Source organism: Erinaceus europaeus, chromosome 1 (assembly GCF_950295315.1).
Source record: "Erinaceus europaeus chromosome 1, mEriEur2.1, whole genome shotgun sequence".
In the NCBI taxonomy this organism is placed as follows: domain Eukaryota; kingdom Metazoa; phylum Chordata; class Mammalia; order Eulipotyphla; family Erinaceidae; genus Erinaceus; species Erinaceus europaeus.
The window spans coordinates 32,286,647-32,301,562 of record NC_080162.1 but is presented as its reverse complement, the minus strand read 5'-3'; the positions used below and the strand labels follow the sequence as shown (position 1 = coordinate 32,301,562).

Sequence of the window (14,916 nt, the reverse complement as noted above, 5' to 3'; positions counted from 1 at the left end):
CCTTCAGGCCAGAAGTCACAGGGACACCTGAAGCCATGGTGACGCACAGTCTCAGAAATTCTCGCTGCCTGCTCTTCTTCTTGTGCCAGGCTTTTTGAAGTGTCATTACAGTCCCGCTATTGACAGGGCGACTGGAAACTGGCTCCACACAACCTGACTTGGACTGGTCGCACCGCTCCGGACCTGCCGGCCGCTTCTCAGAGCTCCGTCGCTAGGGGGCACAGCAGAGCAAGCCAGCACCGAGCACTCACTGCGCCTGCTCCGGCGCCGGCGCCGGCGCGCGAGCCCGTCCGCGAGCCCGGCGAGCGCGCGCCTGTTGAGAGTGCGCCTGCGCGGAGCCCGTGGCCGCGCCCGCTCCCGCCAGCGGCTTGTCGCTGGCCTGCCGGGCCATGGGGGAGGCCGAGGTGGGCGGCGGCGGCGCGGCGGGCGACAAGGGTCCGGGGGAGGCCGCCACGAGCCCGGCCGAGGAGACGGTGGTGTGGAGCCCCGAGGTGGAGGTGTGCCTCTTCCACGCCATGCTGGGCCACAAGCCAGTCGGTGAGCCGGCGCCGGGTCCGCGTGGGGGCGGGGGGGCCGGGCAACCGTCGGGGCGGGGCGGGGTCCCCACAGTCCCCGCCCCCCGGGGCTGCGCCGCCGTGACGGGGCTCCCACCTGCCTCGCTGCACCCCGGCCGCCTCAGACTTCTCTCCCTCTTGCCCCTCACCTCTCCCTCCCCTTTACCTGCCGACTCCCTTCCCCACCCCCCAGGTGTGAACCGGCATTTCCACATGATCTGTATCAGAGACAAGTTCAGCCAGAACATCGGTCGGCAGGTCCCATCCAAGGTCATCTGGGACCACCTGAGCACCATGTATGACATGCAGGCGCTGGTGAGCTGGACCCCGCTCTCCCTCACCCCCACGGTCAGAGCCCCCTCCAGGAGCTGGCGGGGTGCGAGGTCGGAGGTGGCAGGTGACCAGAGATGCAGCACCTGTGCTGCCCACCCCGTCTGCCCACTTGAACTTGGAGTCACAGCAGCTCCCCAGCCGAGAGCCAGGCACCATCACTGAGGGGGAGAGGACACACTCCAGCCTCCTCGTATCCAAATGCTCCGCCGTGCTATGGTTGCAGGTCCTTACTTACACTGGCATAGCGTAGAGAGGGGATAGAATTTTTTTTTTTTAAACCAGAGCATACTGCTCAGCTCTGGTTTATGGTGGAGATTGAAGTCCCGGAGATTGAACCTGGGACTTTGAAGCCTCAGGCACTAGATAGCATAACCATTATGCTATCTACCCCCACCCTGTAGAGAGGGAATAAAAGTGACTCTGCTCTTAGGAATGATCACTGAAAGCTCTGGGAGCAAAAAATCCAAGCTGTTGATACTGCAGACAGACATGTCCAGGGCAAGCTACTGGACTCAGGAACTTGTCTAAGAACTCCATGCGTGCCATACTAGCGATCGCCTGGCTTTCAGATACTTCCTGTATCCTAATTCCAGAGGTGAATTTGACAAGGTCACTGTCCTGGAAACATCTCTAGTATAGTAGGGAAATAGGCAATCCTGATGCTCAGAGGGGAGCCAGTGGATGTGACAAGCATGGGGCCTGTATGACAGCTAGGGAGCTGCAGAGCCCCAGCCAGGGTTTGGATGTTAGACTGGGCAACTTTGGGCATCTTGACCCACCACAAGGTGACCAGCAGCCTGGGATCCCCTGGGTTTCCAGAATGACCGGGCATTACAGACTTACTACCATTAATACCGCCCCCAAAGCATAGTGGAAACCCCTTTTTGTCTCCCCATCCAGTTCAGAGGCCCTCCTAGATCTTTTTCCCTTTGTCCACTGCCTCTGTATTCCTCTGTCTGTCCCCACTAGCATGTGTGACCTATAGGACCAGTGGAACACCACAGATCTATAGTGGGACCTTGTTCTGTTTTGCCTCCCAGACCTAATTTCCAAGAGTATGGGGGTGAGGGTGGCATTGTGGCTTGTCTTCAGGGTTGTGTTCTCAGGGTTGTGTCTGCCTCTAAATACACTGTGCTGAGAACCAGCTTCTTTCTCAGGTGGCAACCCCACCTCCGTGGTACCTCACACTGGATCCTTCTTCCCCGGAGATGAGTGGTCTCCCATATATTACACTCACTGTGTCCCCACACTTGCAGCCTTTCAGATGTGTCCATTGCTTGCTCTGAGTTGACCCTTACATGTTTGTAGTATCTTGGTAAAAACCACATTTTTGTTTTTATTTCTTTAAACACAATACTTATTTGCCATCAGCATGAATCTGAGATTCTTCCATTCCCGAATCCAGAGAGGAACTTTGTTCTTCCAGAAGAAATCATCCAAGAAGTCCGAGAAGGTGAGATAAAACAAGATGGAACCAGGAACTGAGGGCCAGTGAAAGTCACTGGCATGGTGATGCTTAACTCCACCTGGTTCTGGGAGATCTAGAGACACTGGGGTAGAGAGGACTTTGTTCAGGAGCAGCTGGCTTTCTTTAAAAATGGCCTGGTTGGGCCAAGAGATGGCTCACCCAGTAGAATGCATAGTTTACCATGTGCAGAGATCCAGGTTCAAGCCCCAACCTCCATTCCCTGTCACTGCATGGGAGCTCCATGCAAAGGGGAAGCTTCCCAGGCAATGAAGTGGTGTTGTGATGTCTCCACCTTTGTCTCTGAGCAGCAGGGGAGGGGATGGCGGGTGTCCACTAGAAGCAATAGAATTGTGCAGGGGACCAGGTGGTAGCACAGCAGGTTAAGCAAACGTGGCACGAAGCATAAGGGTCGACAGAAGGATCCCAGTTCAGGTCCCCGGATTCCCATCTTCAGGGGGGTTGCTTCACAAGCGGTGAAGCAGGTCTGCAGGTATCTTATCTTTCTCTCCCCCTCTCTGTCATCCCCTCCTCTCTCGATTTCTCTTTGTCCTATCCAACAACAATGACAGCAGTAGCAATAATAACAACAATGATAAACAACAAGGACAACAAAGGGGAGAAAAAAAACAGGAGCAGTGGATTCATAGTGCAGGCACCAAGCCCCAGCGATAACCCTGGAAGCAAGAAAAAAAGTGACCCAGTGGTGGTTACCACACATGCTATCCAAATCAGTAATAGTCCCGTCTGAGCCCTAGCGGCTGTGGGCCTTTGGCACAGGTCAGCTTTGTCTCCCCAGGAAAAGTCATCATTGAAGAGGAAATGAAAGAAGAGATGAAGGAAGATGTGGACCCCCACAATGGGGCTGATGATGGTAAGTGTGATGTGTGCCCACCTCTCCCCTGGAAACCAGGCAGCACAGTACCTCTGGCCAGCCTCCCGTTCAGGGTATAGCCTGGGCCCTGCCTGTGTTTGAAGTCCATGTGCAGCCATACCGTTGTTGGGCCTCAACATATGAGAAGGCAGCTTCTAGTTGCTCAGAGGAGACGGGCGTGGGTGGGGGGGGCGTGCCTGCAGGCGCCACTGGCAGGTACCCAGTCAGGCAGACAGAGTATGCAACACAAGGGTGGATGAAAATGAGAGGTTTGAGCCATCCCATGCAGGACCACCCTGAAAAGCATAGCCAGAGAGCCACTCCAGACCGAGTAAGTGGTACCTAAGGCCACATGCTGGACAGGGCCACAGGCACCCACAGCTCAGGAAAAGCCTTTTGGGTTCAGTGTCATTTCTGCTGTATAGGCACAGATGTTTAACACCGAACAGGAAGATGAGATACAATTCTGGAAATTCTTTTCAGCCAAATGATTTTGTCTCCCAGTTTTTTCATCTTCAGGAAGCCTGGGGAAATCAACAGAAAAATCCAGCAAAGACAAAGACAAGAACTCAGATTTGGGGTCCAAAGAAGGGGCAGACAAGCGAAAGCGCAGCCGGGTCACCGACAAAGTCCTAACCGCAAACAGCAACCCCTCCAGCCCCAGTGCTGCCAAACGGCGCCGGACATAGGCATCTTGTGGTCATGGGTGGTCAGCTGGCCCCATTGTCTGTCCAGGAGAAGTTCCAGAAGCTTTAGCAGGGCCCAGTCAGCCCTTTGCGGCCCACATGGACCAAAAGACCAGCCCAGGCTGCACCCAGACATGGAGGGCTATAAATTGTGATCTGGGTGCTATTGTCCTTGGACACACGTCCTAGAAGCTCCGCCAGTGCCAAAACCTGAGCGCTGAGCTGTGCACTGAGGGACAAGGCAGGAGACCCCAGACAAGAAGCAATAAAACATGTCCTCTCCGCCTGAGGAGCATGTCTTCCTGGTCCACCAACTGTCCAACTGCTGGCCACACTAAAATGACCCCTCAGGAGAAAGCTGGGCCCTCCCACTCCACCTGGGAAACGAACTGGATATTTTGCCTCAGTCACCTGTACTGTAACGATGTATATAATTTGGTTGGTATTTCACTATTTAATTTTTAAGAAGCCTATTTTACTAGTGTTTTATATGATAACAATACTGCAGAAGTTAAACCTGTGTTGTATTTTTTCTGAGCTGTTTTGTTTTAAGGTAATGATTACTGAGCTACTTTCTGCTCAGTTTTTATATGCCAGATACAGAGAATTTGTAGCGGTTATTTTTATATTTCTGAGTAATTTGCAGGCAGACCTACTCCTGAGTGGAGGAAGTGCACTGCTAGCTGATGGGATCCTCACGTTTGTGAACCATTAAAGCACAAAACCTACCTAGAGTTGTGTGGTTTTGATATAAAAATAAGTTAACTTTTCTTACAGTAGGAAGTTCTTTCCCCAGCTTAGCTGAACTCCGATGTTTGATACAGTGTGTGAAACAGTAACCAGCAGCAGTGGTAACTTTGTTATGGGACAGGTCCTTTCATGGGAGAGCGAAGCAACCAGACCTGCAGGTCACCCTGCTCACTGGCCACTTGAGAAGCCAGCCTGCCTGCCTGCCTGCCTGCCTTTCTAATGGGTCTTCACACAAGGAAGTCCAGCTTTCCAAGTTGTTGCTACCACTAATCCCAGCCTTTGTTGGAAAAGCAAGAGGCAACTGAGCTCCTCTCCACCTCCCTGCCACTAAAACGAGGAGGGCAGAGGTGGCTACAGACCATTGAGGCGAAGGGCCTATACCTACAAATTCCCCAAACCTACCAGCACTTTAGGCATGGCTGCCCTGCTGCCTAAATGTGGGCAGAACCTTGCACTTCAAAATCGGACCAGGGTCAGGGACCCCTGCACTTTCTGTCTCCAGCCAAACAGCAGGAATCTGAATGCAAAAGATTGGATCTGTGGCTGCCACTACCCCCATAATCTTTCTGCTGGCCTGCCTTCACCATCCTGGCATGAAGTCCATATGGTGTGCTGTTAGATGCTGGGCACATAGCAGCATCCAGGTACCTGGGACAGGCAGTGTGCTCTGCATGTGAGAGGAACTAGGAATCAGCATTCCAGGAGGTTCTGGAATTGACTGCTGGGGGAACAGGTCCCGAGACTAAGCGAAAGGTGGTAGCTTTATTTGGCTGCCCCAGGTCTGTGAGGTTTCACCTATTCCTCCCTCCCATGTAATGTGCAAGATACCAGTGAAGTCTGAAAGACAGTGGAGCTGCAGAACAGAGGGAACAATGCTGTATACTCCACACTCTGCCCCTTTGAGTGTTAAAAAGCATTGTGACCCAAGACTCAGACCCTGCACAGAGCTTCTATACCAAAGACACCTGGTACTTAAAACATCTCCCTGTGCTGCCCCTGAGGTCTTTGCTGTTGGTGGGTAGATATACAGTTGGTGTGCGCTCAGATTTCTTGCTCATGTCCAACCCAGTTCCCCTGTCTGCAGTGAAGAAGAGAGTGGGCCTCTGGTAATGTGTACATACTGCATGGTTGTGGGGTCAGTGGAATTCCCTATAGGGTTGGTTGCATGGAAATTAGGTTATTTTACCCAAATAGCAAGATTGTGACTATCCTGAGGGGAACATTAAGGTTAAAGTCCAAATCCTTCCAGTTCCCTGGTCCTAAGCAAAGATGCCCTCTGCTTTGGTCATACTGCCTCCTGCTACTGAGTGAAAGACTGAGTCAGCAAACCCATGGAGGTGGAATACCTGTGGATGGCCCCAGGAGCACTAGTGGCAAGTGTTCCACCTTTGCTCTTTAACAAAGGGGTATTCAGGAACTGCAGAGGGGAAGAGAGGGCCCCTGCAGTTTGGCATCTTGTGAACCTGATAGTTCCTGCAGCAGAACCTGGGCTCTCTCATCAGCACTCTGAACCAGTCTCTGCTCAAACTACTCAAAAGCAACTCGGGGTGCACTTGTGTGTGGCAAGTATGGGAAAACAGGGACAATGCCTTGGGAACAGTTCTTTGGGAGAAATGGCCTGTGCTGGTCAGCAGTAGGAGGCTGCCCACTGGCCCTGTGGGACACAGTCTTTGTCTAGGGACAGAGACTCAGCCCCAGTGCTGAGATCAGCCACACCATATCAGACTGCCTCCTGGGATTCAGGCTTGTGAGTGCCCTTCCACAAATACCATCTGTTCGTCCCAGTATGACAAAAAGGATGCAGTCAGGACCACAATGACAGTCACTCATGAGGGAAATGGACAGAACCCATCCCACCAACCTGGAAGCTACAAACAGCTGGGGTGTGAACCACTTCTAGGGAACTCAGGGATCTCCGCCCTGCTCCCCAAAATGAGTTCTACTGACAGCCTGAACAAACTTGGAAGAAATGGTTCTCCAAACCAGTCTCTAATTGAGTCTGCAGCCCCAGCCAACAAACAGGGAATCCTGCGGTTGGGGAGATAAAATCCTGGGGCACTGCATCAGGGAACAACAATTTGCTCTCCTAGGGACACAGCTGTGTGGGATGTCTTCCAATAGGCAGTCCCCAAGGGCATTCTGGGTATGGGGTGTCCTCAGGGTGGGGTGGGGGTGGCCATGTCAACAGTATCCAGGGGGGAAGATATCCTGTGTGGGAGACGTCTGCGGGGTGGTCTAAGGGGCAACCCTCTGGGAAAAGAAGGTTCTCTAGGGAGGCATTCCTGGAGGTGGGTGCTGGGGATAATTCTAGAAAGGATCCTTCTTGGGAAGCCTCTGGAGGGGGCATCCTTAAGAGGACAGCCTCCACCACCTCATCCTTCAGAGTGAGCATCTCCAGTGGAGAAACCGCACCCCCGCTCCAGCTGGAGTGGAGGGCCCCAGGTCAGGCATCCTCCTGGGTGGACATGAGGGGGCAGCCCGGGTAGGAGGCCCTGTCCCGGGGCGGGGCAGCTTGGGCTCTGGGCGGCCCTCCCCGCCCGCCGTGGCCCCGCCCCCGCCCCGCCCGCGAGCTTCCTTCCTCTTTCACTTTCGCTTCCGCCTGATCGCGGACTCAGCGGCCGGCGAGCATGGACGACCCGGACTGTGACTCGACCTGGGAGGAGGAAGAAAACGAGGAGGACGGCTGCGCCCCGGGTGTCGGGGGCGACGGAGATGGAGCGCCGGGGGATACGGACGACGAGGCCGAGGAAGGGGCGCGGGAGGCGCGGCCCAGGGCGCCCCAGGTGCGCACCCCACGGCCCCAGCCCGGCCCCAAGCCGGCTCTGCCCAGAGACCGCGGGGCCCGCACGGAGGTACCGCCGGGGCACCCATCCTCCCAGGGCTCCCTGGGCACCGAGGCACTGCCCCACCCGCGCCCCCACTTTAGCTGGCTCCGGACACTCGCAGGGGGATGTAGTGGCCCGTGTCCCCGAGTTCTGTGCTCCGGGTGTCCTCTGTGCAGCAGCCGGCCTCACCCCGCAGCGCATGCCCCCCCTTGCAGTCTCCAGTAGGGTCCTCTGGGGACGGAGCACCACCCTTACTTGTCATTACCACCCCACACTCTTGTTGCCACAGTTACTCATTACCTGGGTTACCTGCTGCTGCCCCAGATCTAGAGTTCCGTAGGTGCCCTTGTTCCAGCTGGGTCCCAGGTGTGGTGGGGCTCCAGAGAAAGCGCCCCCACTGCTTTTCACCCCGGGATGAAGTTGTCTAGGCACTGACTGGCGGTCCGGGTGTTTTCTGGGGCGGCCAGACAAGAGCACTGGTTTTCAGAGTTAGTGCTTGGTGTCATGTGGGGTGAGCAAGAGGGGCCCAGAGAGGCGCCTGGCATACCCTGGGAGTGCCAAGAGTCTCCTCGCATTTCTGCTACTGGGGAACACTGCCTGGAGTCACAGGGCAGGATCTGGCTCTTTACCCACAGCACACACACACACACACACACACACACACACACCCTACCCCCCACCCCATCCCGTGTGGTGCGATTAGGTAGAATTGGTCCAAGGGTCACGGTCCTGAAGTAGTGCCCAGCTCCCTGGCTGCCCTGCATGTTCTCACAATCCCCTCACCTTTTCTTGTCTCCCTTCTCTCAGTTTCTGTCCCTCCACCAGGTTCCAGCACCACCCCACCCCCAGTGGTCCTACCTGGCTTCCTAGCACTAGGTCCTGACGCAACTCTCTGGTGCTTTGACCTGGGTTGAGTCCTACCTATGCAGCTGGCCCTGCCCTGCCTGAGCCATTGTCTGAAGTTGACTCTGGAGTGGGGCCCAGCAAGAAAGGGGAAACTGACCGAGAGCGGCCCCCGCTTCTAGTGACTTTCGTTTCTCCAGCTGATCCAGTTTAAAAATCAGATTGTGGGGGAGGGCTACAGCCAGATGAAGATTGATAGCCAACAAACATGGGATGAAGAAGTGCGTCCGGAGCTGGAGGTCTGTACCTCAAGAGTGTGAACAAGGACCTGGGGCTTCTGAGGTTAGGAGACAGCAGGAGGGGCCTCAGCATTCTGCTTCCTGCCCTTCTGGTCTCATTAGCAACTGGCCCAGCTCCTTATTCCCCTCACCAGGATGGGGGCTAGCCAGGGGCAGGTCCTGCTGTTGTCATGCCCCCAGGAGTAAAGTGGGTCTCCCGTGGGGCTCATCTCTTCTCTTCTCTTCCCAGTCCAGAGTGATGGGATCCCGAAACTGGCGAGCTGTTCGGGACACCTGCCGGTACCGCCACCACTACCCGGTACGTAGCTTCCCACTGTATCTTGGCACCTGAGCGGCACCCCCACTCCAGATAGTGCTTTCTCCCCCTTCACCCAGAGAAAGCCTCCTGGACATCGTGTCTCATCAGCCTTTCTTCTTAGTGCCCTTGTCCTACTAGAACCCATAGCCCCAGGCTGCCCTTTCCCATGGTGGCTGGTGACAGACCCGGCACTCTTCTCTGAGCATCAGCACCCTTGCCTTTGAAGCTTAGTACCAGCACCCATATAGTACAGTGCTCTTCCTGTTTTCAGCCCCTGTTTTCTGCACCCTTGGAGCACCAGGCAATTCCTGAGGTGCCAAAGAAACAAGTCTCCCAGCCCTGGCCCACACTGGCACAGAGGGGAGGAGTCACAGGTGACAGAGGCTGCTCCCTAGAAAGACTGTAGTCTCTAGCACCATTGGAGGAGGCTCCTCTCCTGGTTTCCCACTTGGCCTCTCTTTCTGGCTCTGCAGGATTTGGTAGAAAGAGATGGCAATGGTGACATGCCAAACCTGAGTTTCTACAAAAACGAGATCCGATTCCTACCTAATGGTATGTACCTGCTCAGTTTACAGCTCCATCTTGGGGCTCGGGGAGCACGAGAGTGCCTTCCGCTCTGCCTGGAACTCTGGTGGGGATCACCACATGTATGAGGGTGGCTTTCACAGCACCTCAAGACAGGATGTGGACCATCCACATTTGCTGGGAAGGTTCACAGGGGAGTACTTGGACTTAGTGGCCCTGAGTACTTGTCTCCCTACTCTGCTTTGCTGTAGTGCTAGGGAAGCTACTTATGTAAGCTAAGGAGTAACAGCAGTGTCTACACTGCTCAGTGAGTGGGGAAATTCAAGGTAGACTCTTTTGTGACATGTAAGAAAAAAAAAATCACATCAACTCCAAGACTCAGTGTCCACAGTGACACTTCATTGTAACCACCCTAGGGCTCACCTGTAGGGCTCACCACAGTGACTAAGCAAGAGACTGAGCCACAGCACTCCAAATAGCCACTCCAGCCCTCTGCAGAAACTGTGACCCACCTATAGGACCAGAAGACAGGGTAGAGTTCAATGGGTAGTTGACTGTGAGAACAGTCATAGCTAGCAAGTCGTGGCTGGGGGAAAGACAGGACCCTCTCTTGTCCCCCCTCTTGTCAAATGCAGCAGAGCATCATTTGACCAGAAGTGAGGGCTGAATTAAGGCTATAGCCCTAAGTGGGTGATCCCAGTTTTGGGGTGTATGAGTCTTCAGGTAGAAGCTTCCCAGCTCCAGGGTCCTCAAGAAAGGAAGGAAGTAAGGCTGTTGGCAGCACCAACCTGATTTGTCCCCATGGTGCTCCCAGGCTGTTTCATTGAGGACATTCTTCAGAACTGGAAGGACGACTATGACCTCCTTGAGGACAATCACTCCTACATCCAGTGGTGAGTGGGCGGGGCTAGAAAGGATGATGCTGGGAGCCTACTGGGAGGGGCTGCAAGACTGACCTAGGCAGAATCTCTGGGCTTTTCTTGAGATGCTTCCTAGCTGGTGAACAAGTCCCTTCCAGAAAGCATGCTTTGCTGGGCACTGTAAGGGTGGAGAGTTGAGGTTCCAATCAGTCTTGCAGTCTTTGAGTTCTTTAGCCCTAAACAACTTCTGTGGCTGGAACTGAAATTGAACTCTCAGCAGGCAGAACAGCAGACAAGCTGGTTCTGGTGGTGGTGAGGCCAGGCCCTGCGAGCTCCAGGGTGTGCCCTGTGACCTTTAAGTTAGGGTGTCAGGGGCTGCCTCAGCCCTTTATATCACTCTACAGATGCAGTGTTGCTTGGTTGGCAATATACAGGCACTTCTTTTGGACCTGGGTTTTAGAGGGAACGGTTCTGCAGCATCAGTGATGGAAAGAAGAGAGTAAGAATGAAAAGGAAAACTAGGCTGCCTGGGCTGAATAGCTGGCCACCCGCTTCTTGTCCCACTAAGCATGCAGTCTGCCTCCTGCTAACCCACCCTGGGCCCTCCGGCTCCATAGAGCCTTCCCTCCATTAGCCCTGTGCTTATTGACCTGGACATGCCAGTACCTGCTAGGGTTGAGTGAGGAGCCCAGAGAAGGGTGAGCTGCCAGGATGCCCAGCCAGCATGATCCTGAGAGGTTGCAGGCCTGAATCTGCCACCACTGAACATTCTTCTCCCCAGGCTGTTTCCTCTGCGGGAGCCGGGAGTGAACTGGCACGCCAAGCCTCTCACACTCCGGGAGGTGGAGGTGAGCCACAAAGAATGGGGGAAGCCACTCCTACCCAGGAGACATACATGTATGCTACTGGAGTGCAGCTCCCCTGACTCCAGCTTCACTTCCTCCCATGTCGGCAGGTCTGGAGTGGGGTACCCCAGCAGGGATGGAAAGGGATGGAGAGGTATACGGTGCATGTTTTCCTGCACCCCTGCCCTCAGCACTCCTGACCTCTCCCCCAAAACCCCGAGGAGTGAGACCTCACAACAGTTGAGAGTAGAGGGACACAATTTAGGAGCCAGGTGATGGCACACCTGGTTAAGCATACATGTTAAAATGTGCAAGGATCCAGGTTTGAGCTCCCGGTCCCCACCTACGGGGAGAAAGCTTTACGAGTGGTGAAGCAGTGCTCCCTCTCTATCCCCACCCCCCACCCTCTCGATTTCTGGTTGTCTCTATCCAATAAATAAAGATAATTTAAATATTTTTAAATACATACTTTAAAAAGAGAGAGAAGATTTGCCCAGGGGCCAGGCAGTGACGCACATTACAGTGCTCAAGGACTCGGGTTCAAGTCCCTGATCCACACCTGCAGGGGGAAAGCTTCACAAGTGGTGAAGCGGAGCTGCAGGCTCTGTCTCTTTCCCTCTCTATCTTCCCCTCCTCTCTCAACTCCTCTCTCTGTCTAATAATAAATAAAATGTTTTAAAAAAAAAGATTTGCAAAAATACCCAAGCCTAACCCAAGGGGCCCCAAGGGGTACATGGTTGTACAGCACAGCCACTGGGCTGTCACCCCCTGTCTTCCAGGCATTCAAAAGCTCTGAGGAGATCAGGAAGCGACTTATCCAGGCCTACAAGCTCATGTTGGGCTTCTACGGGATCCAGCTAAAGAACGAAGACACGGGCCAGGTGTGCCGGGCACAGAACTATCTGAAACGCTTCCAGAATCTCGATTGGTGAGGACTGTACCCCACCCATCTACTCCCCAACTTTGGGTGGGGAAAACAGCACCAGGGTCTTAGATTGACCCAGAAGGGACTGTTATAGGTTTCAGGAAGATGTAGGGGAATTTCCAGAAAGTAGAGCACTCAAGCAAGGGACCAGGGGTCTGCCCATCTTCCTGAGCTATAGAGTAGTAGGCACCCTACCTACTTGGGCCATGGAAATCCAAAGAAAGTTGGATTGTTTGGCTTCTTGACTGTTTTCCCTGGTCAATTTACCAGTGTCCCTGAGCCTCACAGCCCTGTTCCCAGTGAGGGCACTAAACAGGTAGGAATAAGGGGCAGATCTGCAGATGTTGTGGCCATCCTGCACTCTGGTATCTATCCAAAGCCTCCGACTCACCCTGAGCAACTCCATCCAGCCACGTTTAGAGTGTGTGCCACAGTTCCCTCACCTGCATGGGTCAGGCCTGAGGGCCATTTTCTCTGGAATAGGCAGGGGCTGGGGTGAGCAGGTGAGGAAGGAGATTGGACCTAAGAACTCATTTTATTTTTATTTTTACTGCCACCAGGCATATTCCTGGGGCTTGGTGACTGCCCTGCACTGAGCTTGGCCATTTCTTTCCCTTTCACTTTATATATATATATATATATGGGGAAGGGTGGAAAAAATTAAAAGGGAAATGGGAGATAGGGAGACCTAGGGACACATGTTACAATGTACAGGGACCCAGGTTCAAGCCCCCAGTCCCCACCTATAAGGAGAAAGCTTTGGGAGTGGCAAAGCAGTGCTACAGGTGTCCCCTTCCCCCCCCCTTCCTCCCCTCCCTGCTCATTTTCTGTTTGTCTCTATCCAATAAATGAAGATAATTAAAAAAAAAAAAAATTAAGATAGGTGGGAAGACCTAAAGAGAAACACCTGCCTCTCTGCTTCCCGCATGCAGTTGGGGACCAAAGACTTGAACCCAGGTCTTGGCGCATGGGGGTCAGGGCTGGGATATGGAGTCCTAGATAGCAGTTCAGAGATGTGCCAGGTCAGACTGAGGGTGGAAGGTGAGCCTTGACTGGAAACTGCCCAGCAGTATGGGGGGAAGGCTTGCCCGCACCCAGCTGCACTCTTCACCTGCTTCCTCCAATCCCAATGCCCTCACCTGGCCCCGCCCCTCCTGCAGGCACAGCCACAACAACCTGCGCATCACACGCATCCTCAAGTCCCTGGGCGAGCTGGGGCTGGAGCATTACCAGGCGCCACTGGCACGCTTCTTTCTGGAGGAAACACTGGTGCATGGTGAGCTGCAGTCCGTCCGCCAGAGTGCCCTGGACTACTTCGTGTTCACCGTGCGCTGCCGCCGCCAGCGCCGCCAATTGCTGCGCTTTGCCTGGGAGCACTTCCAGCCTCGATCCAAGTTTGTCTGGGGGCCCCACGACAAGCTGCAGCAGCTCCAATTGGACCCTCCCGCCAAGGCCGACGAGCTGGAGTGGACCTGCAGCTCAGGGAGGGACGAAGGTGGGGACAGGGTACCCCCTGACACGCCACCCCTGGAGGAGGGAGCCCTGGAGAGGGACCAGCATGAGGAGGAAGATGAGGCCTGCACAGAAGAGGGGCTGGAGCCCTCAAGCCCCAAGGAGAGTAAGAAGCGGAAGCTGGAAGTGAACCGGCCACAAACCCCCCGGGACCCAGGCCTCCAGGGTGTATCAGAGGTGGAAAAGATAGCCCTCAACCTGAAGGGCTGTGCTCTCAGCCAAGGCAGCCTTCAGGTGGGCACCCAGGATGTGGGTAACCAAGAACCTGGTGAGGCTGAGGAGCCCTGCCTCCAACCCCATGGGGCCAAGGTGACCAACGAATTGAGGAAGCGAAGGAAGGTGGACCAGGGCACTGCTGGAGCTGGGGGTGACCCTACAGTGGAACTACCAGCCTCACCCAAAGAGGATGAGAATGGAATCGAGGAAGTGGCTGGTCAGGGGAGCCCAGCCACTGCTGAACCAGTGGTGGATGAGAGTACAGAGTCCTCAGAGGCCAGACCTTTGACTCTGGCTGAACTCAAGAAGCCTTAAGGGGTGTTGTGTGTGGGCTTCTGGGCCCCAGCCCACTGTGGGGCCGTATTGCCTATTCTCAGCACCCAGCAGTGCCACCTCCCCTTGGTGGACACTTCAGAGTGAAGGCAGGGCTCACCCTCTTGAGAAGGCCACTGACTTGGAATCCTTACCTCAATCTACCGCCCCCATCTCCCTCTGCTGTGCCCACCCCAGTCTTTGTAAATCGATTCATAAGGGTCTGGGGGTGGAAATGGACTCATTTTCTTAGTCTGGTGCCAAGGCCTTTTCTGAATAAATGCATTCCACTTTGTGTGTTATCAGTGTAAGGGGCTAGGGCACTGGTTTCATAACCCATGATCCTCTTAGGTCTTCCCCACTGTAGGTGCAGAGTGGCCAGGCAGGGGGGACAGGTGCATGCAGCCAGATACCTGGCACCAACCCTCCAAAGTGGAGGCCAGCACTCACTGGGTCTAGGTGAGGTAGAAAGGACGGTCTTGCTCCCTAGACCCTAGCCTTCTGGACTGCAGGGGGATGCATTCTCTGAGGAGGGGCTCCAGGACGATTGTGACACCTGCTGGAGGACAGGAACTTTGAACTAGATCACCACATTCCCTTCCCATTTGAGGGTGGGCAGAATTTAACACTGGTTTTTCTCAATCCTTTCACTCCCCCTGGTTCTCCCTGTCCTTAATCCACCCCTCCTTCCCAGGTTGAATCACATCAACTTGAAGTCTTGAGCCCACCTACAGAAACAGAAGTGCTCACAGTCCCAGAGCTCGTAGTGTGCACACTCCACTAGAGTTCTGACA

At 54.5% G+C, this 14,916-nt stretch overlaps 2 protein-coding genes across 5 annotated transcripts; both read left to right on the top strand.

The window, feature by feature from the left end:
• Nucleotides 1-5,644, top strand: MRGBP (MRG domain binding protein). Of its 3 annotated transcripts, XR_009546002.1 has the most exons (6): nucleotides 1-537; nucleotides 748-902; nucleotides 2,259-2,340; nucleotides 3,152-3,226; nucleotides 3,731-4,350; nucleotides 4,784-5,644. XR_009546002.1 is itself a non-coding variant. In XM_060178050.1 (5 exons), exons 1-5 carry the CDS (start codon nucleotides 390-392, stop codon nucleotides 3,913-3,915), a joined length of 645 nt encoding a protein of 214 aa, XP_060034033.1. In that variant the 5' UTR covers nucleotides 1-389; the 3' UTR covers nucleotides 3,916-4,640. The 3 variants fall into 3 exon arrangements, 2 of the variants coding, with proteins under 2 accessions (XP_060034033.1, XP_007520374.1); XM_060178050.1 differs by lacking the exon at nucleotides 4,784-5,644 and having other exon boundaries at nucleotides 3,731-4,640; XM_007520312.3 differs by lacking the exon at nucleotides 4,784-5,644 and having other exon boundaries at nucleotides 13-537; nucleotides 748-869; nucleotides 3,731-4,640.
• Nucleotides 5,645-7,244: 1,600 nt separating this feature from the next.
• Nucleotides 7,245-14,417, top strand: OGFR (opioid growth factor receptor). 2 transcript variants are annotated; one of them, XM_007520373.3, is made up of 7 exons: nucleotides 7,245-7,445; nucleotides 8,859-8,927; nucleotides 9,401-9,479; nucleotides 10,267-10,345; nucleotides 11,094-11,160; nucleotides 11,937-12,085; nucleotides 13,243-14,417. In XM_007520373.3, the coding sequence occupies exons 1-7, from the start codon at nucleotides 7,290-7,292 to the stop codon at nucleotides 14,123-14,125; spliced, it is 1,482 nt and encodes a 493-aa protein (XP_007520435.1). In that variant the 5' UTR covers nucleotides 7,245-7,289; the 3' UTR covers nucleotides 14,126-14,417. The 2 variants fall into 2 exon arrangements, with proteins under 2 accessions (XP_007520435.1, XP_060033877.1); XM_060177894.1 differs by having other exon boundaries at nucleotides 7,245-7,514.
• Nucleotides 14,418-14,916: the final 499 nt, after the last annotated feature.